This window comes from Erpetoichthys calabaricus, chromosome 3 (assembly GCF_900747795.2).
Source record: "Erpetoichthys calabaricus chromosome 3, fErpCal1.3, whole genome shotgun sequence".
NCBI lineage: Eukaryota > Metazoa > Chordata > Cladistia > Polypteriformes > Polypteridae > Erpetoichthys > Erpetoichthys calabaricus.
This window is the reverse complement of record NC_041396.2, coordinates 53049290-53071553: the sequence shown is the minus strand read 5'-3', so window position 1 is coordinate 53071553 and position 22264 is coordinate 53049290. Positions and strand designations below refer to the sequence as shown.

Here is a 22264-nt window from a genome sequence, read left to right as displayed (position 1 = left end):
TGTTGCTACAAATGTTTGCTAAAACCATTTTCACAACCAGTATGTCATTTTTCCTCTAATTGATTTTACTTGCTTTAATTAGATGGTATTTTCTCTTAATCTGCCTTAGAAAGGAGTAGTTATGTGAGGTTTACATATGTTCATAAAAAGTTAATAAATATTTGTATTTTTGCCATTTGTTCTTCAGATAGATTCCCAAACATATTCTAACAGGGAGACCTGTCATACTTGCTTACATAACATGTGCTAAAGGACATAACATGTACAAGAAGATAACAAAAACTGCTTTGCCGATGTAAATATTAGGTAAAGAAAACTTGTAGACCCTGAAGTCCCCAAAGAAATTAAACCACTGCCAATTTGCCAACTAAACCTTCCTGTTGGTTAAGAAAGAGTATAAAGTGAAATGTAGAACTTGAATGCTTGTTGCATCAAGAGCTCTGATGGTTAGATGTTGCATGATAACTGACATCTCTCAGGCAAAACCGCTTCCTCTTTGTATTGTTTAATGTAACTGGTAAGCCCAGCACACGATAGCTACATTTTGTAAAATACTCAGGGCAAAAAAGATAAATCAATAAGTTCATAACTGTGCTGCACCCCAAAAGTTTAAGTTGTGTATTTCAGTTTCAGCTGTAACCTGAATATTCTTAATCTAGACATTTTTAAAATTATGTTTTACATTGTTGCCTGTGGGTGATGTTTGTGTGTGAGCTGCATGCTGCCCTATAGGATAGTCCTGTTTGTTTTTGCAAGCCAGTTAATGTTGAGCTGGGCTGGACAGGATTTAACAGGAAGTTAGCAGCAGAAGGTCTTTCAAGGAAAATGGTTGCTTCCTTGTTTTTTGATCATGCTGCAGTGCTATTATTGACATTCATTTCAAAACACTTGTACCTGAGTCATTTGTCTAAATCATCTGTTTCATACTAACTATATTGATTAAGCATTTTATTTTTGTTTTTGAAGCGCACCTTTTTAGTGTTTTCATGTAGACTAAATTAACTTCCTTAAAGAATTAATATGGATGCAGGAATTGTGTATAGCATTCAAATAGAGAAGCACACTTTGGTTGTGTTGTTGACAACACACATCTATGCCAGTGAAGATGTGCTTGAGTGATTATGTATTTAACAGGCATACTTTACAAAACATACACATATATAAACTTGCCTAGTCTAGTTCAGTGATGCAGGAGGCTGGGATCCATCCCGAAAGTGAAGCTGAAAATAACATGACCCACATTACTGGAGCCAATTTAGACTGGCACTTAACCTATCTTGCATGTCTTTGAGGATGAAGGAGGAAGACCTGCACAGATGTGGAAAGGAGCTCCATATAATTAGGCAGGGTATTCAAACAATGCACCAATTTGATATTGATTTTATCTTGACTGAAGTGGTGGCTGTTTTAGAGATTACTTAGCCATGCATAGAGAATATTAATATAATGTGACAATTTGGTAACACTTTCTGTGAAGGGCAACTACATAGTGACTTCATAACATATTCATAAGCATGGAATGACATTTAAGTAGAAATACTTGATTGCTCTTGGTACCAAAACATCCCCGAGAACAACTTCTCCCAACCATCCAAGAACAGTTTGGTGACGAACACTGCCTTTTCTAGTATGATGGAGCACCGTGCCATAAGGCAAAAGTGATAACTAAGTGGCTCTGGGATCAAAACATCGAAATTTTGGGTCCATTGCCAGGAAACTCCCCAGACCTTAATCCCATTGAGAATTTATGGTCAATTCTCAAGAGGCGGGTGGACAATCAAAAACCCACAAATTCTGACAAACTGTAAGCATTGATTATGCAAGAATGGGCTGCCATCAATCAGGATTTGGCCCAGAAGTTGATTGACAGCATGCCAAGGTGAATTGCAGAGGTCTTGAAAAAGAAGGGCCAACACTGCAAATATTGGCTATTGGCATAAACTTAATGTAATTGTCAATAAAAGCCTTTGAAGCTTATGAAATGCTTGTAATTATACTTCAGTATACTATAGAAACATCTGACAAAAAGATCTAAAAACACTGAAGCAGCAAACTTTGTGTCATTCTCAAAACTTTTGGCCATGATTATACATATAGGAATTGAGAAGGATAGAGATTCACAAGATTGATCTTGAGACTTTGAAAATCAATATTGAATCTTTTAAATGAAACGTAATGATTATTTGGAACCTCAATATTTGTACCCAGGCCTGTACAGCACACTATATTATTTTTTTCCTTTGTTTTAATTTTCAGAAGAGAGTGTTTTTGGAATGTACATATCAACAAAATGTTTTTTGATGTAAAAGTAGTCATTTCTATTTTACTTAGGCTTGAGTCCTTGCTGGAGGTTCATCGTGCTCATCAGAGGAATCACAAGAAAATTCAATTGGATATTGAAAATGCGAGGAGCAGTTTAGAAATTGCTGAGAATACTATCTCAGATGAACTATACAGATTTTATAAAGAAATGAGAATATATGCTGACAATCTTGTGGACTGCCTTAATGAAAAGGTAGGTCAAAGATATGTAACATATGGATAGAAGACATGTGAAATTGTGCTTTCATTTCATCAAATACCTTATTACAAGCTGGTTTCAAGCTTTAGCTGCAATAATTGAATGTTCAGTTTCTTGTGTTCAAATGTTTAATACAAGTACACTTTTTCTCTAGAATGTCCCCCTTAAACTAGTAACAGCAATGCAATACCAATAACTGCCAAAAGAAAAAAGATAATGAGTACAGCAACATAAACTGAATGCATTGCACAATATATAAAACATGAGCTTAACAGGCATCTTACCAGGATGTTAGGCTCCCACAGTATGGATTCTGTTGTGCAGCTGTAGGAGTTGGGAAGCATAGATGGGCAAATTTTGGGTTTTCTCTCAGTCAGCTAAGGCAGTAAGGGCATTTAACCATATTTATGAGACAAATCTAATGTAGGTAGTGTTACATTATATTAATTATACAAATGTATTTAGTTAAGTGTTTTGGGTTAATCCCCTGTTTAAAATTCACCACATTAGGCAGCTTATGTTTCACATTATTGCACCTGCCTTTCTTGTGTATGCATTTTGGAGAACTATTAAGACAATAGCCTTTTCACTTGAGATGAGGAAACCAACTAAAAGCAGTGTAGCCAGCAGCAGTGTTTCTGCTAAGTCAGTATTTACTAGTTGTGGAGATAAAGATAAATTGACTGCAACTTTATGATTCTAAAACCATTGACCAAGTGGGACACTTAAACCTCACTTTCATATCAAACTTATGGTCCTAGTTTGATTTTCAAATAACTAATTGTTTTTGGGCACTTAAAGGCACAATAATTCAGGCGAGAAAGCAGGGGAAAAATTTCTCCACAAATGGACTAAAACATCAGATGGATGGATGGATAGAACTTTATTTTTCCCCAAGGGGACATTTGGCTTTTTACAGAAGCTCTTTAAATACACAAATAGGTAGATAAGTAAGTAAATAAATAAATATACACACATAATTTGGTCTGAACACACACCAATTGACTATAAAGAAAAAAAATTAAAAAGAAAGAAAAGTTATGACGTGGCTGTCACAGTCACAGAGAGGCATTCTGCTGACGTATTGCTGTTGGTATAAAGGGGCCCCAGTAGTGTTTCTTTACAAACGTCTTATGAGTAATTCATTGTGTGTCACAGAGAGGATGTGCAGCTTTGTTCATAATGGCACTCAGTTTTTATTCTCTCCTTTGCTACTACCTCCAGGGGGTCCAGAGTGTCCCATAACTGAGCTTGCCCTTTTAATTAGCTTATTCATTTGGTAGGCCTCCCTTGAACTGATACTACCAGCCCAGCACACCATAGCATAGAAAATCCCTATGGGCTTCACAGAGTTATAAAAGATGTGAAGGATGTCACTTCTTACATTAAAATAATGCAGTCTCCTAAGGAAAAGGAGCTTGCTCAGCCCCTTCTTATATAGTTCCTTTATGTTCTGAGACCATCCATCCATCCATCCATCCTCTTCCGCTTATCCAAGATCGGGTCGCAGGGGCAGCAGCTTGAGCAGAGATGCCCAGACTTCTCTCTCCCCGGCCACTTCTTCTAGCTCTTCCGGGAGAATCCCAATGCGTTCCCAGGCCGGCCAAGAGACATAGTCCCTCCAGCGTGTCCTGGGTCTTCCCCGGGGCCTTCTCCCAGTTAGACGTGCCCGGAACACCTCACCAGGGAGGCGTCCAGGAGGCATCCTGATCAGATGCCCAAGCCACCTCATCTGACTCCTCTTGATGCGGAGGAGCAGCGGCTCTACTCTGAGCCCCTCCCGGATGACTGAGCTTCTCACCCTATCTTTAAGGGAAAGCCCAGACACCCTGCGGAGGAAACTCATTTCAGCCGCTTGTATTCGCGATCTCGTTCTTTCGGTCACTACCCATAGCTCATGACCATAGGTGAGAGTAGGAACATAGATCGACTGGTAAATCGAGAGCTTCGCCTTGCGGCTCAGCTCCTTTTTCACCACAACAGACCGATGCAGAGCCCGCATTACTGCGGATGCCGCACCGATCCGCCTGTCGATCTCACGCTCCATTCTTCCCTCACTCGTGAACAAGACCCCGAGATACTTGAACTCCTCCACTTGGGGCAGGATCTCGCTACCAACCCTGAGAGGGCACTCCACCCTTTTCCGGCTGAGGACCATGGTCTTGGATTTGGAAGTGCTGATTCCCATCCCAGCCGCTTCACACTTGGCTGCGAACCGATCCAGAGAGAGCTGAAGATCACGGCCTGATGAAGCAAACAGGACAACATCATCTGCAAAAAGCAGTGACCCAATCCTGAGTCCACCAAATTGGACCCCCTCAACGCCCTGGCTGCGCCTAGAAATTCTGTCCATAAAAGTTATGAACAGAATCGGTGACAAAGGGCAGCCCTGGTGGAGTCCAACTCTCACTGGAAACGGGTTCGACTTACTGCCGGCAATGTGGGCCAAGCTGTGGCACCGATCGTACAGGGACCGAACAGCCCTTATCAGGGGGTCCGGTACCCCATACTCTCGGAGTACCCCCCACAGGATTCTCCGAGGGACACGGTCGAATGCCTTTTCCAAGTCCACAAAACACATGTAGACTGGTTGGGCAAACTCCCATGCACCCTCTAGGACCCTGCTAAGGGTGTAGAGCTGGTCCACTATTCCGCGACCAGGACGAAAACCACACTGTTCCTCCTGAATCCGAGGCTCGACTATCCGACGGACCCTCCTCTCCAGGACCCCCGAATAGACTTTTCCAGGGAGGCTGAGGAGTGTGATCCCTCTGTAGTTGGAACACACCCTCCGGTCCCCTTTCTTAAAGAGGGGGACCACCACCCCGGTCTGCCAATCCAGAGGCACTGTCACTGATGTCCATGCGATGTTGCAGAGGCGTGTCAGCCAAGACAGTCCTACAACATCCAGAGCCTTGAGGAACTCCGGGCGTATCTCATCCACCCCCGGGGCCCTGCCACCAAGGAGTTTTTTGACCACCTCGGTGACCTCAGTCCCAGAGATGGGGGAGCCCACCTCTGAGTCCCCAGGCTCTGCTTCCACATTGGAAGGCATTTAGTGGGATTGAGGGGGTCTTCGAAGTACTCCCCCCACCGACCAACAACATCCCGAGTCGAGGTCAGCAGCGCACCATCACCACCATATACAGTGTTGACACTGCACTGCTTCACCCTCCTGAGACACCGGACGGTGGACCAGAATCTTCTCGAAGCCGTCCAAAAGTCGTTCTCCATGGCCTCCGAAAACTCCTCCCACGCCCGAGTTTTTGCCTCAGCAACCACCAAAGCCGCATTCCGCTTGGCCTGCCGGTACCTATCAGCTGCCTCCAGAGTCCCACAGGACAAAAGGGTCCTGTAGGACTCCTTCTTCAGCTTGACGGCATCCCTCACCGCCGGTGTCCACCAACGGGTTCGGGGATTGCCGCCACAACAGGCACCGACCACCTTACGGCCACAGCTCTGGTCAGCTGCCTCAACAATAGAGGCATGGGACATGGCCCATTCGAACTCAATGTCCCCCACCTCCCTCGGGATGTGGTCGAAGTTCTGCCGGAGGTGGGAGTTGAAGCTACTTCTGACAGGGGGCTCTGCCAGACGTTCCCAGCAGACCCTCACAACACGTTTGGGCCTACCAGGCCTGACCGGCATCCTCCCCCACCATCGAAGCCAACTCACCACCAGGTGGTGATCAGTTGACCGCTCTGCCCCTCTCTTCACCCGAGTGTCCAAGACATGTGGCCGCAACTCTGATGACACAACCACAAAGTCGATCATTGAACTGAGGCCTAGGGTGTCCTGGTGCCAAGTGTACATATGAACACCCCTATGCTTGAACATGGTGTTCGTTATGGACAATCCGTGAAAAGCACAGAGGTCCAATAACAAAACACCGCTCTGGTTCAGATCGGGGGGGGCCATTCCTCCCAATCACGCCCTTCCAGGTCTCACTGTCATTGCCCACGTGAACATTGAAGTCTCCCAGCAGAACGAGGGAGTCCCCAGAAGGTATGCCCTCTAGCACCCCCTCCAGGGACTCCAAAAAGGGTGGGTACTCCAGACTGCTGTTCAGTGCATACGCACAAACCACAGTTAGGACCCGTCCCCCACCCGAAGGCGGAGGGAGGCTACCCTCTCGTCTACCGGGGTAAACCACAATGAACAGGCTCCAAGTCGGGGGGCAATAAGTATACCCACACCCGCTCGGCGCCTCTTACCGGGGGTGACTCCAGAGTGGTAGAGAGTCCAGCCCCTCTCAAGGAGATTGGTTCCAGAGTCCAAGCTGTGCGTCGAGGTGAGTCCGACTATATCTAGCTGAAACCTCTCAACCTCGCGCACTAGCTCAGGCTCCTTCCCCTTCAGAGAGGTGACATTCCACGTCCCAAGAGCCAGCTTCTGTAGCCGAGGATCGGACCGCCAAGGTCCCCGCCTTCGGCCACCACCCAACTCACACTGCACCCGACCTCCTTGGCCCCTCTCATAGGTGGTGAGCCCATGGGAAGGGGGACCCACGTTGCCTCTTCGGGCTGTGCCCGGCCGAGCCCCATGGGTGCAGGCCCGGCCACCGGGCGCTCGCCATCGAGCCCCACCTCCAGGCCTGGCTCCAGAGGGGGGCCCCAGTGACCCGCGTCCAGGCAAGGGAAAACGCCGTCCAAAGTTTTCTTTCATCATAGGAGGTTTGAACCGCTCTTTGTCTCATCCCTCACCTAGGACCAGTTTGCCTTGGGTGACCCTACCAGGGGCATAAAGCCCCGGACAACAGAGCTCCTAGGATCATTGGGACACGCAAACCCCTCCACCACGATAAGGTGGCGGTTAAAGGAGGGGAGACCAGTCCAACCTTTATTAATTTCTTCCATTAATGTGGACCCCCAAGTACTTAAAGGAACACACCACCTCCATATCCATTCCTTGAATAGTGCCTACACATAGAGGCTCTTTGATGCAGCAAGTCTATAACCAGTTCCTTGGTTTTGCTGATGTTAAGATGCAGACAATTCTCTTTGCACCAAGCAACAAACTTCTCCACCTGACTCCTATGTCCTGTCTCATTCCCTTTACCAATACGCCCATAATTGCAGAATCATTGGATAATTTCTGCAAGTGATATGACCTGGTGTTATATTTATAGTCTGAGGTGTATAGTCTGAGAGAAGAGGAAACAGGACTGTTCCTTATGGTGCTCTAGTTTTCCTTGAACCTGTATCAGAAACACAGTCCTTGAGTCTCACTAACTATGGTCTGCCGGACAGATATCCCACCATCCAGGACACCACAGGATCATCCACCTGCATATCTCTGAGTTTAACCCTTAAAAAAGAAGGCTGGATGGTATTGAAGGCACTGAACAAATCAAAAAACATAATCTTCATAGCTCTGCCAGCTTTCTGCTCGTGAGAATAAGCCTTGTAGAGCAGACGGTTAATCTCATCCTCCACTCCAATCTTTGTCTGATAGGCAAACGGCAGTGGGTCCAGGTGGCCTGTCACAAGAGGACTCGTTAGTCCAGGACCAGTCTCTTAAAGGTCTTCATGATGTGAGACATAAAGTCCACTAGTCTGTAGTCATTAGGTTATGAGGCGCCTGCCTTCTTTGGTACTGGAACAATCGGGATGTTTTCCAGAGTAGTGGCTGTTTCTGAAGCCTTAGGGACAAACTGAACACGTGACAGAGGACACCACAAAATTGGTCAGCACAGGCCTTAAGAATTTGAGGACTGACTTCATCTGGCTCCCACAGATTTTACTGTGTGCAGCTTTCTCAGTTGTCTCCTTACTTGGTCTTCATTTATGGGCAGCTCACAGTGATGGTCAGAGATGGACTTGTCACTGGTCATTCCAGTTGACATAGTAGTAGGTATGGTGTGGGGAGACTAGTAATTGGAAGAAGGTGGCAACGAGAGGGAATCTGTTAAAATATTGATTCTAGGCATTAGCTTTTTCCACATCCTCTTCTAGCACCTGAGCCCTGGATTGTTTGTGTCCAGTAATTATTCCCAGTCCATTCCAGACATCCTTCATATTATTCTGAATGAGTTTGTTTTCTGTTTTAGCTTTGTAAGCTTCCTTTCCTTCACTCAGCTTTTTCTTTAGCACATGCCGTACGTTCTTCAGAGCCTCTTTGTCATTGGATTTGAATGCCTTCTTTTCATCTTTTAGTTCATTAGTAATGCAGCACTTGTTGTTTGGAAAGGAATGCACTGTCTTTGTGGGTACCATTGTGTTGACACAGAAGTTAATATAGTCTGTGATGCAGTGACAGAGACCCTCGATTTTGTCCCTGTGTAACTCACACATCATTTCCCAGTTTGTCATTTGGAAGCAGTCATTCAGAGTCATTTCAGCCTCCAGGCTCCATTTCCTCACTATTGGTGTTAATAGGTTTCTGTCTAATAACAGGCTGGTAGCTGGGAATTAGATGAATCAGGTTGTGGTCAGATTTGCCTAACAGTATTTATTGTGACATTAATGTGATTCTGCACATTTGTTCTCTTTAAGAAAACGGGAGTTTGATATGATTTGTCTTCATTTAAAGTGCTACCAGACCAAACTATTAACAATTAAGAGAGCAAATGCTTTCTTGCAGGTGGATTCCTTATTATTTCTTACATAAATCTTGGAAGCTTTTCTAAAAGTTTTCATAAGTATGACTCTGATAAAGAAATCACATTGATATTTCTTGTGTAGCAGTCATTAAAGAAAAATTTAAACAGTCAAATTTCTTTCTTCTCTCCTGTGCTCAGAAGTCTTATGTAATGTATGTATTACCTTTCTTTTGATCTGTTACTGTATATGAATTGCCACGTTTACCAAAATTTAAATGATTTTATAAAATACTAGCTAAAAGTATGTGATATTTTATAATCTCTTGCCTTACGTTATCATCAGCTTTCCTCCAACGTCTTTCCTCTGTATCCTCTTGTGTCTCAACATATCTTGACTGGCACTTCTTTTCTTGATTGCATTCCTATACTGCCAATGGTAGACACTTTTTGCGGCATGAAAACATTTGTGTTCTTCTAAATGCTTCCTATATTTGAAGGTGACTTTCAGTGTTCCTCTTATACCTTTGCTCAGTATCCTTGTGTGCGTTATCCTCTCTCGCCTGGCACTTCCTGTTTCGATCGCAATCGACTGAGCAACCTAAACAAAACTGACCAGTCAGACAAAAGCCAAACTAACCAATCCGATTGTTCATTGAGACTGGAGACACACACACAAACAGTAGTGTTTTATTATATCGTATACACCCCAGCACAGGATTAAACAAAGAGAATAATCCATCTCAAGGTTCCAGCATTAGTATTAGTGCTTGCACTTGCATGTAGTGTTCCTGCATTTACTTACACAATTTGTAGTTGCATTCAAATATGGAGCTCTTTTTCATAACTCCGAATAATTCAAGTGTTTAAGTGTTCAGATATAAGCCGATAGGAGTGAAGGTCCAAAAATAAGTGACTGTGAGTAAATATACTATGTTTGATGCACAGAATGTTCTGCACACTACTAAAGCTTGTTGGAAAGCATATACTATGTACTATTGTATTATACTGCATTTTATCTATTATTTCTTATCATTGTCCGTCCATCCATCAATCATTATCCATCCATCCATTTTCCAACCCGCTGAATCCAAACACAGGGTCACGGGGGTCTGCTGGAGCCAATCCCAGCCAACACAGGGCACAAGACAGGAAACAAACCCCGGGCAGGGTGCGAGCCCACCGTAGTTTCTTATCATTGTTATCTTCATAAATGTTAATTTTATCATCATCATTTATACAATTTAATTTTAAAAGTGTAACAATTATGCATGCATCCTCCTCTTGTAGTTAACAAAGACTCGCCAAACAAAATATTAAGGGATAGAAATTTAAACTCAGAATGCCTAATACTGTGTTTTACTAATGTGTCACTACTGAACGGGTCTTTGCAGCAGCTGTGAATTGCCTCAAGGTATAGTCTAAATTTTTAAACTCCATCAAAATGTTATAGTTTACTTGCTTAGTACTGAACTGAAACGAAAACAACACACTAAAATGCATGACGTTAAGATAACAAAACAGCTGGCATATTCCAATTATTACAAACATGAATTAAAAAAAAATTAAAATCTCATTTCTACTGTAATGATTTAGTTACCAGACTGTGAACTGCCTGTGTGGGTTTTCCCTCTTCTCCAGTTTTCTTTTCCAAATCTAAAGATGTGTGTCAGGTATTTATCATGGCACCAGAGAGTAGCAACATGATACTGTACACACAACAATACTACTGCTTGATTTCACAATATAGCCAAAATAAAAATATTAGTGTTTGAACAAAAAGCACAGCTATTTTTTTACATAAGTGCACATGTGAAAAGAATGTACAGTGCATCCGGAAAGTATTCACAGTGCATCACTTTTTCCACATTTTGTTATGTTACAGCCTTATTCCAAAAAGGATTAAATTCATTTTTTTCCTCAGAATTCTACACACAACACCCCATAATGACAACGTGAAAAAAGTTTACTTGAGATTTTTGCAAATTTATTAAAAATAAAAAAATTGAGAAAGCACATGTACATAAGTATTCACAGCCTTTGCCATGAAGCTCAAAATTGAGCTCAGGTGCATCCTGTTTCCCCTGATCATCCTTGAGATGTTTCTGCAGCTTAATTGGAGTCCACCTGTGGTAAATTCAGTTGACTGGACATGATTTGGAAAGGCTCACACCTGTCTATATAAGGTCCCACAGTTGACCGTTCATGTCAGAGCACAAACCAAGCATGAAGTCAAAGGAATTGTCTGTAGACCTCCGGGACAGGATTGTCTCGAGGCACAAATCTGGGGAAGGTTACAGAAAATTTTCTGCTGCTTTGAAGGTCCCAATGAGCACAGTGGCCTCCATCATCCGTAAGTGGAAGACGTTCAAAACCACCAGGACTCTTCCTAGAGCTGGCCGGCCATCTAAATTGAGCAATCAGGGGAGAAGGGCCTTAGTCAGGGAGGTGACCAAGAACCCGATTGTCACTCTATCAGAGCTCCAGAGGTCCTCTGTGGAGAGAGGAGAAGATTCCAGAAGGACAACCATCTCTGCAGCAATCCACCAATCAGACCTGTATAATAAAGTGGCCAGATGGAAGCCACTCCTTAGTTAAAGGCACATGGCAGCCCGCCTGGAGTTTGCCAAAAGGCACCTGAAGGACTCTCAGACCATGAGAAAGAAAATTCTCTGGTCTGATGAGAAAAACATTGAACTCTTTGGTGTGAATGCCAGGCGTCACGTTTGGAGGAAACCAGGCACCGCTCATCACCAGGCCAATACCATCCCTCCAGTGAAGCATGGTGGTGGCAGCATCATGCTGTGGGGATGTTTTTCAGCGGCAGGAGCTGGGAGACTAGTCAGGATAAAGGGAAAGATGACTGCAGCAATGTACAGAGACATCCTGGATGAAAACCTGCTCCAGAGCGCTCTTGACCTCAGACTGGGGCAACGGTTCATCTTTCAGCAGGATAACGACCCTAAGCACACAGCCAAGATATCAAAGGAGTGGCTTCAGGACAACTCTGTGAATGTCCTTGAGTGGCCCAGCCAGAGCCCAGACTTGAATCCGATTGAACATCTCTGGAGAGATCTTAAAATGGCTGTGCACCAACGCTTCCCATCCAACCTGATGGAGCTTGAGAGGTGCTGCAAAGAGGAATGGGCAAAACTGGCCAAGGATAGGTGTGCCAAGCTTGTGGCATCATATTCAACAAGACTTGAGGATGTAATTGCTGCCAAAGGTGCATCGACAAAGTATTGAGCAAAGGCTGTGAATACTTATGTACATGTGATTTCTCAGTTTTTTTATTTTTAATAAATTTGCAAAAACCTCAAGTAAACTTTTTTCACGTTGTCATTATGGGGTGTTGTGTGTAGAATTCTGAGGAAAAAAATGAATTTAATCCATTTTGGAATAAGGCTGTAACATAACAAAATGTGGAAAAAGTGATGCGCTGTGAATACTTTCTGGATGCACTGTAATTAATTTTATGTTAGTCAATAATATATTTGGATATATTTTTTCTTGCACAGGTAAAATTAATAGATGATCTTGAATCAGAAATGCATGACTTGCTTAAAGATCAGGCTCAAAAACAGTTAAATCGAAGGCAAGAGGATGTCAAAGAGGAATCCTCCTATATCCAACAACTCACAAGTGGGTATCTCTACTTTCCATGTGAAATTAAGTGCTTGTTAAGTTGTATCTACTTGGAAAGCATTCTTGGTAAACTATTTCATGTTATTACAAGTGTAATTGTAAATGTATATAAAATGTATGTCAGTTTTAAACCCGGATATTTTTGTTGGACTTGTTGTTTTTATATATATTTATTTGTGGCTAGTTAAGGTCCCCCCCCCCCCCCCCATATTATTAGTTAAATTAATTACAGAAAATAAATAAATATATGGATGGAAGCATATTTATAGGTGGAAATCCACAAAGGGAAACAATAATTTGCGTATCTTAAAATAATTTTTTATTCCAAAGCTTTCCCGTCCTACCAGGATTCATTATTTAGGAATCTAAGACAATATATAGCAAATAAGGAGGGGCGGGGGGTGGTGAGGGGTTTTTTGATGAGGTTTGGTTCGGAGGGTGTTGGTCATAAAGTCTTATTTATTATGTGCATGTTCCTCTTTTCATGCCCAAATGTCTGTTAAAGGCATTTTCATTGGATAGCCACGTTTCACACAATTTTCAGGCACTTTTAGTATGTATATATATATATATATATATATATATATATATATATAATATACAGTAGGGCAAAAAAGTATTTAGTCAGCCACCAATTGTGCAAGTTCTCCCACTTAAAAAGATGAGAGAGGCCTGTAATTTTCATCATACGTATACCTCAACTATGAGAGACAAAATGAGAAAAAAAAATCCAGAAAATCACATTGTCTGAGTTTAAAGAATTTATTTGCAAATTATAGTGGAAAAAAAGTATTTGGTCAATAACAAAAGTTCATCTCAATACTTTGTTATATACCCTTTGTTGGCAATGACAGAGGTCAAATGTTTTCTGTAAGTCTTCACAAGGTTTTCACACACTGTTGCTGGTATTTTGGCCCATTCCTCCATGCTGATCTCCACTAGAGCAGTGATGTTTTGGGGCTGTCGCTGGGCAACACGGACTTTCAACTCCCTCCAAAGATTTTCTAAGGGGTTGAGATCTGGAGACTGGCTAGGCCACTCCAGGACCTTGAAATGCTTCTTACGAAGCCACTCCTTTGTTACCCGGGTGGTGTGTTTGGGATCATTGTCATGCTGAAAGACCCAACCACGTTTCATCTTCAATGCCCTTGCTGATGGAAGGAGGTTTTCACTCAAAATCTGACGATACATGGCCCCATTCATTCTTTCCTTTACACAGATCGGTCGTCCTGGTCCCTTTGCAGAAAAACAGCCCTAAAGTATGATGTTCCCACCCCCATGCTTTACAGTAGGTATGGTGTTCTTTGGATGCAACTCAGCATTCTTTCTCCTCCAAACACGACGAGTAGAGTTTTTACCAAAAAGTTCTATTTTGGTTTCATCTGACCATATGACATTCTCCCAATCCTCTTCTGGATCATCCAAATGCTCTTTAGCAAACTTCAGACGGGCCTGCACATGTACTGGCTTAAGCAGGGGGACACGTCTGGCACTGCAGGATTTGAGTCCCTGGCGGCGTAGTGTGTTACTGATGGTAGCCTTTGTTACTTTGGTCCCAGCTCTCTGCAGGTCATTCACTAGGTCCCCCCCGTGTGGTTCTGGGATTTTTGCTCACCGTTCTTGTGATCATTTTGACCCCACGGGGTGAGATCTTGTGTGGAGCCCCAGATCGAGGGAGATTATCAGTGGTCTTGTATGTCTTCCATTTTTCTAATAATTGCTCCCACAATTGATTTCTTCACACCAAGCTGCTTACCTATTGCAGATTCAGTCTTCCCAGCCTTGTGCAGGTCTACAATTTTGTTTCTGGTGTCCTTTGACAGCTCTTTGGTCTTGGCCATAGTGGAGTTTGGAGTGTGACTGTTTGAGGTTGTGGACAGGTGTCTTTTATATTGATAATGAGTTCAAACAGGTGCCATTAATACAGGTAACAAGTGGAGGACAGAGGAGCCTCTTACAGAAGAAGTTACAGGTCTGTGAGAGCCAGAAATCTTGCTTTTTTGTAGGTGACCAAATACTTTTTTTCCACCATAATTTGCAAATAAATTCTTCAAAATCAGACAATGTGATTTTCTGGATTTTTTTTCTCATTTTGTCTCTCATAGTTGAGGTATACCTATGATGAAAATTACAGGCCTCTCTTATCTTTTTAAGTGGGAGAACTTGCACAATTGGTGGCTGACTAAATATTTTTTTGCCCCACTATATATATATATATATATATATATATATATATATATATATATATATATATATATACACAGTGGAACCTCGAGATACGAGTTTAATTCGTTCCAGCACTGAGCTCGTATAGCGAGTTTCTCGTATCTAGAACGAACTTCCCCATTGAAAATAATGGAAATCCAGTTAATCCGTTCCGCACCCCAAAAATATTAACATAAAAATCAATTTTCCTAACAAATAACACTGATAAATAATATATACTATAGTCTATCTTTAATAAATAACACTGGTAAATAATATAACTGATTATTAAAAGAATCAAAACAGGTGTCCAAAGTGCAGTAGAGCATTCAATAAATCTTTAAATAAATAATCCTTAAAACAGTTGTGAAGTGGAGGTTTAAAATACACAAGAATAACAATCCTTTAACACGAGGTTAAAACGTCAACCGGAAGCAGTCTTTAAAAAACAGATGACAATCCCCGGTGCTTCTTCTCTGTTGCGTCAGCATCTCACCTGCTTCTCCCATGCGGGCTCTGCAACAGGCGAGACACTCTTAATGCAGCTGACCTTCTCTACACCGTCCTGCTTCAGCTGTTTGGCTCGCCTGTTCAGCTCACTGTTCAGCTACATGCGAGCCTGCACTCGCTCGCTCTCCCGCACCGACTTTCTCCTCCTACTGCTGCTGCTGCCTGCCTGCCTGCTGCAACCTCCGTTCTCTCTGCTCTCTTTTCTTTTACTTCTTCTCCCCCTTAACCGGCTCGCGCTTCTCTATATATGCGGGGAGGACATGGCAGCTGCAGCCCATCAGCCACAGGAACAATCATGGATGTGGGCAGTTTCCCACCTGTGCACTTAGGTGAGAAACGCCTACACTGCATATCGCCCTGCGGCTCGCTACAGCTACCACGCCCCCTCGCTAAGCCGCGAGCTATACCCACAGCCTGGCTTGTGGCTTGTTACGCGAGCCAATGCTCGTATTTAGATCTGAATTTTTCGCTCATACTTTCCTCGTATCTTGAATTTCTCGTATACAGAGCTGTTCGTATCTTGAGGTTCCACTGTGTATATATATTTATATATATATATATATATATATATATATATATATATATATATATATATATATATATATATACATATATATATATATATATATATTCATGGCATTCGTAGTCTGAATCACAATCTGATTTTATGGGTGGTTACCTACCAGGTAACGCTTGTGGTTGGTCTGCAAGTCGGCAAACATCCGCCATGGTGCCCTATTTCAGTTGCGAGAAGCAGATCATAGACTCATAACTCCAGCTGTGCTAATACGTGTTCATCAGCATTGTGTTTTCAAAACAATGGCAGTCATGTAGAGCATATTATATATATTAAAAATGTTTGTTCATAAAAAAAAATATTTTCCTATGTATGGAAACTTATGGCCCACCCTGTAGAATAAAATACAATTAAACACAATACAACCAGCACTAAATTGAAACAAATGACTAAGAAGCATGATTCCATCAGTATCACTGAAGATCAAGAAATACAATGGAAGTGGGTCTTCAATCTAGTTTTAAACAGTTCAATTGAAGGAGACTCCTTAATATTATTAGGTAAAGAATTCCACAGAAGAGCAGCAGCAGCTGCAAAAGCCCTGTCCCCTTTTGTTTTGCACTTAGTATGAGGTACAACAAGAGACAGCTTATCAGCAGATTTAAGCCCTCTGGATGTCTGCTGTATAAGAACGACAAAATTCAGATGAATAGACAGGAGCATACCAATGTTTTGATTTAAAAACCACCAACAAAATTTTAAAATCATTTCTAAATTATTAATTTCTAAATTATTAATTTAAAGGGGCTAAAGTTGGAAATACAGAGGCAAACTTTCTTGCCCCAACCAAAAAACACACCGCTGCATTATAAACCAACTGCAACCTGCGTATCAGAGATTTACTGATCCTGTAATACAATGAGTTACAGTAATCAAGCCGAGAAAAAGATTAAAGGCATGAGTAACTATCTCAAGATCACTAGGAGATAAAAAGTGTTTAACCATGGCTAAAAGATGAAGCTAGAAAAAGCAACTCTTGACCAGAGAATTAATCTGTTTCTCAAAAGAGAAGTTACTGTCAAAATTCCAAACTTGAGGTTTGCAAAAGTCCACAAATTTGAGTTTTGGCTGCAGGACCAGCTATCAGCACATCTGTTTTATTTTGATTTAGATCAAGAAAATTGTCGGCCATCCAAGATCTTAGTTCTACAAGACAATTATGCAAACAATTAATTGTAGAATTACACACAGGAATATAAACCTGTGTGTCATCAACATAGCACTGAAAAGAAATATTAAGCTTCCTAAAAATAGCTCCTATAGGATGAAGACATATAGAAAATAAAATAGGACCAGGATGAAGACATATAGAAAATAAAATGGGACCCAAAATGGATCCCGGAGGAACACTACATTTAACAGTAGACGAAAAAGAGAAATTGAAAGTTACTTAAAAGTGTCTACTAGTATGATATGACCTGAACTAGTTAAAAACAGACCCTTTAACCCCCAACAGATGCTCAAGATCTCCTGGTCAATAGTGTCAAAAGCTGCAAACCGGTCTAGGAGGACAAGGACTGCTGCCCCACCCGAGTCAGTAATAAGAGAGATGTCATTAAATAGTTTCAGGAGGGCAGTCTCAGCAGCATGAAAACACCTAAAGCCAGATTGATAGATCTGAAATAAAGTCACTGTAGCATTAATGTGCCACTATCTTTCTTTTTTTATTTTTATTTTACACAGTATTACTTAGTAAACAAATCTTGAAAATAGCTTGGTCTTCTTTTTTTGTAATTTAAAGCAGTCTGACTTTTATTCTATAAGCTTTTGATAAGATCACTTCTTGTCACACGTGTGCATTTTTGCCAATCAGGTGTTAAAGTTTAGCAGCCCTGGCTGAATGTAATTATTTCACTTAGGAATTTAACATTAAGGACCCTGTTTAACAGCATTCCACCTCCATGTATCAGAACCACATGACTCTGAGGAAAGGTTATTTGTATTTCAGAAGGTGTTCTTTTTAAAAACTAATGATAAAACAAGATTTACACATGATTATTGTTTATTTTGTAACATTAAGTGCACAACATTTGCTTATTTTATTTACTTTAGATATGTCAGCCATAACATGCTCTTTTTTGTTTTATTCTTGTTTTGCCCTTTTCATAGATAATAGTAGCTTATCTGGCATCTCTGAAAAAAAGAAAGCCTGTCTAGAAAGGCTAGAGCAAAGAAGGTAAGTTAACCACTGATATCGGCCATTAAGACCACCTTGTAATAGTTTTTTCTTTTTTTATTACATAAAATATCATGTGACAGCACCAAGGACACTTCAAGTGTAGCATGCCGTATGTTTTTTTAGGGATTTGGTGTGCAGGGTATAAGGAATGACAGGCATCTAACCAAAATATTTGTTAGTAGTTAATTGAAAATTACATCTGCAGGAGCACCGAATGTACTATTATAATGAAAATTGAGAAGATAAAAGGATCAGTTAATCCAAAAGGTACACGGGCTTTAGAAAAATTTCAAAATGCCAAAATTTTTTAACATTAAAATTTTTAAAGAGTAATACAAGGAAGTTCATTCAACTAGAAACATAAACTTCTTACAAATAATATTTGGTTTTGTGTGTGTAATGTGAAATCTAAAAAAAAAAAAAGCTTTTTGTCACAGGCCATTTATTTCATGTATATTTAATCTTAGAGCACATAGAAGACAGATGAGAAAAAACACTGCAGAGGGCAGCACCCATCATGAAGGATTATCCAGTGATGATGAAACTGAAGACACAGAACTGTTCATGGAAAGAAGAGGTATGGATTATTACAAAAAGTGTATGTCTTTCTGAGGCCGAAATATTAATATGTTGGCTGCATGCTAAATATATTTTAACACTGAAGATGTTATGTAGCATCACAAAAGAAATTTAAAAAAATGCAGCTAATAAAACACTGGTGGAGGAATGGGTTTGAATTATAGATAAACAATTGCTGGGTGGTGTCGATTTCAAACTATAAGTATAAAATGAAATCTTTACAACCCCTCCTCACAAGGCAGTGCACTGATTAATCTGCTCAGACACCGATAGCCAGTCAGTATTCTTTGAAAGGCACTTGCCTCCTGCTGTGCTGTTTCTCACAGTCAATTCTGATGTATCTGACCTTGCACTCTTTTCATGTTGTGTGTTTGACGATAGTGTGCTATGATTCAGTATTGTTAGTCTGTGCCTTTTGTTCTGAAAAAATGCTGACTATTATTATGAAAGGTTTGATTTTTTTTTTTTTTTTTTTTACTGAACTGTGCCCAGTGAAATACCCGATTTCTAAAATAACGTGTTGAACTTGTCCCAGCCATGGAGTGTGATGAAGGAAGATGTTACCATCATATATTGTATCCATTTGTAGAAACCAAGGATTATCAAGCAGCAAGTGTTCTAGAACCTAAAGGAATACTAATACTGTATGTCTCAGTCTTAGGCTAAGATATTCATTGAAGCTATTTTTGGTCACTGACTCCATAGATTTGTTTTTGAACCTTCAGAACCAGAGTTTAATATTGCTGTACCCACCAGCAGGCTGTGTAGTGTGTATGTTTTGGTGCCATTCTTACAGCCAATCTGTATGCCCTTTATGTCTTGTTTGGTTATATTGTCTCAGCACACTGTGAGGAATGTGAAGCAGCTGATAATTTTGCTGATCATCAGGATAAGCTCTCTGCATTTCCTGAAACCATCAATGAATTCTTTTCACTGTTGACATTTTTTTAAGTTCGAGTTTACTTTTCTGTGTAGGGGATGGCAATTCCGTAGGCTCCATTATATGATATTATCCCCATACTTAGATTCCAATGCAATAATACTACATTTTAAATATAAACATTTAAATTATTACAATATAATGTCTGCAGTGTAAGGCCATTTAATATTTTTATCTGTATCAGTGCCAGTGTTTACAGTATGTCATCAGATGTAACGGAGAGAGCATGCATTTTGCACATACATGCGGTATTACTACTCTTTTATCGCTTTATTTTCTTCACCTTTTTGAAATATGAAAGCACATTATTATAATGTAAGCATCTGGCCCTCCTTTTGTAACCAACTTCTAGAGCACAGTTAATCAGTACAACTTTGTCACAGATCACACCATCATAAAGCAGAAAAAAAACAATTCAAAGCAATAAATGCTGTTTATCTGAATTGATGCATTCAAATATTAAAATATAGTGTACTCCAGAAAATGAGAATATGTTTGAAAAATAGAAAACAACAGTCAGGCAAATACTTAATGCAGAGTACATAGCAGACAAGAAAAACTATCACTCACTAAATGCTTTGTCTTATGTTAATATTTTCTAAAATTCTAATAAATAAAGACCAACACTTTTAAATACCATTTAAATACCATTTTTTAAAGCTACCATTTTGGAAGTGTTGGTTGGGGTTGTGGGTTTGGGGTCTTCATAACTGGACTCTGTGATTATTGAAGCAGAAGGGCTGAAGACACAGACCTTTGCATTGCTTCTGGTGAAGATGGTTTTGTGCAGCTTTTAAAATGGTCACTAACATTCTTTAATATTCTGTAATAATAGCAATAGTAAGATAAACTAGCTTTTACCACCCTGTGTTTTCTTCCACTAAAATGTTGATTTACTGCAGCATATTTCTGGTATTCGTGCCTTTCTTAAGCTTCTGAAGTAATGAGTCATGGTGGTTTTGTTGAAAAGACAATACTCGCCTCCCTGCCAAAGATAATAACAGTGGAATTAATGACAAGAGACTGGTGGCAGTCACTCCCATTATGAATGCTTTCATAGACTGGTGCCAGGATACATGAAATGGAATATTCCAGCTAGTTTGAACCAACTCCAACTTTGTTGTTACATCCGGTGAAGACAGAATACCACATTTTTTGCACTTTATACTGCTATTGCACACCTAGTTAATAAAAAAAAAAACATTACCTCAGCATACTTTTTAGATGGTACAGCTTGGGATTTAACACTGTTTTACTATCAAGGCTGATCTGCAGCCCAGAGTTGAGTCTTAGTACTACCTTCAGCATTTGGATTTTGGACTTGATAACTGTAAGACCCCAGCATGGATGGATTGACACACCATTTCCTCCAGACTGAGCATCACTTCAGGCTCCTCATGTACTTAGTTAGCACCATTGAACACCATGTTCACCTCTGACTATGTGGCCAGACACCGCTCCAACCACATCATTAAACTTGCTGATGATGCCAGAGTTTGTAGGCCTGATCACTAACAATGATGGTATAGCTTACAGAAGAGAAATTTGCCTTCTGACACATCGGTGCCAAGACAGCAGTCTCTCCTGTAGTGTCAACCTTATCAAATTGATGGTCATGAACTTTTGTAAGCAACATATCGACAACACTTCCATTTACACATGAGAGGGGGATGCTGTGGAATGGTTTAACAGTTCTGTTCTGGGATTTAGTTCAGGATCATGAGCAGTCTCACCCAAAGATTCAAAGAAGGTTTGTATATAAAATAATATGTTTAACCAGTAGCAACTCATACTGACAAATTCATTAGTGTGTCTTGGATATGTTGTGTAATGATGTATGATATATATCCATTGTGTGTTGTTGAGACACTGTACCCACTAATCGTTGAGAGGCATGCATTACTTGAACTTCTAGTATAATGTAAGGTGTGAAAACAAGCACCATTTAGTCTTAATTAAGATGGAATGAAGATAATCAAACATCGGTTAGTAACGTTTGTGATTATAATTTCTGCATGGATTGCTTGGTTAAAGAACATGACACAGCAAATTCACTTGGCAGCTCGTCAGGAAGACAAATGCCAGTTAGCTGTGGAGCAGATATTTTTAAAAGTGGCAAGTGAAAATTACAGTGATAATTGAGCTGGTAACACATTTTAGTGCAGACAGATGCAGAATTAGTAAGTTAAGCCTGGAGGCTTTTAAAGTGATATTTACTTGTGTGTTTCAGTGTATTAGTGGAATATTAAAATTAAGATAATTTTCAGCTTCTCATTGCACTGCAATACCTTCCAGTTTCAGTTGCAATGCAACAAACACAGGACAAGCAAATCTTACTAGTTTTTGAGGCCTAAATGAAAAAAATATTTTTTCTCAGACGTTGATTAGAAATAATGGCAAGTTACATGCATTACTCATTCAAACAGTAGATGCCTGTACAAGTTGTGCAACGGCTTTATTACATATTTTCTAGGAAAGGGGATTGGCTGAAATCAAATATATGTAAGCATGTAAATATACCAGAGGAATAAAAATGTTATTTATTTGTTGTTTTAGATATAAAAGGTGGC

General features: G+C 40.7%; 1 protein-coding gene across 1 annotated transcript in view; it reads left to right on the top strand.

The window, feature by feature from the left end:
* Positions 1-22264, top strand: part of gcfc2 (GC-rich sequence DNA-binding factor 2) — a 69158-nt gene that overhangs the window by 25970 nt on the left and 20924 nt on the right. Inside the window, exons 7-10 of the mRNA XM_028796814.2 lie at positions 2332-2515; positions 12578-12701; positions 18106-18172; positions 18643-18752. Of these exons, the coding sequence (XP_028652647.1) occupies positions 2332-2515; positions 12578-12701; positions 18106-18172; positions 18643-18752 (485 nt within the window). The remainder of the gene's footprint in view (positions 1-2331; positions 2516-12577; positions 12702-18105; positions 18173-18642; positions 18753-22264) is intronic.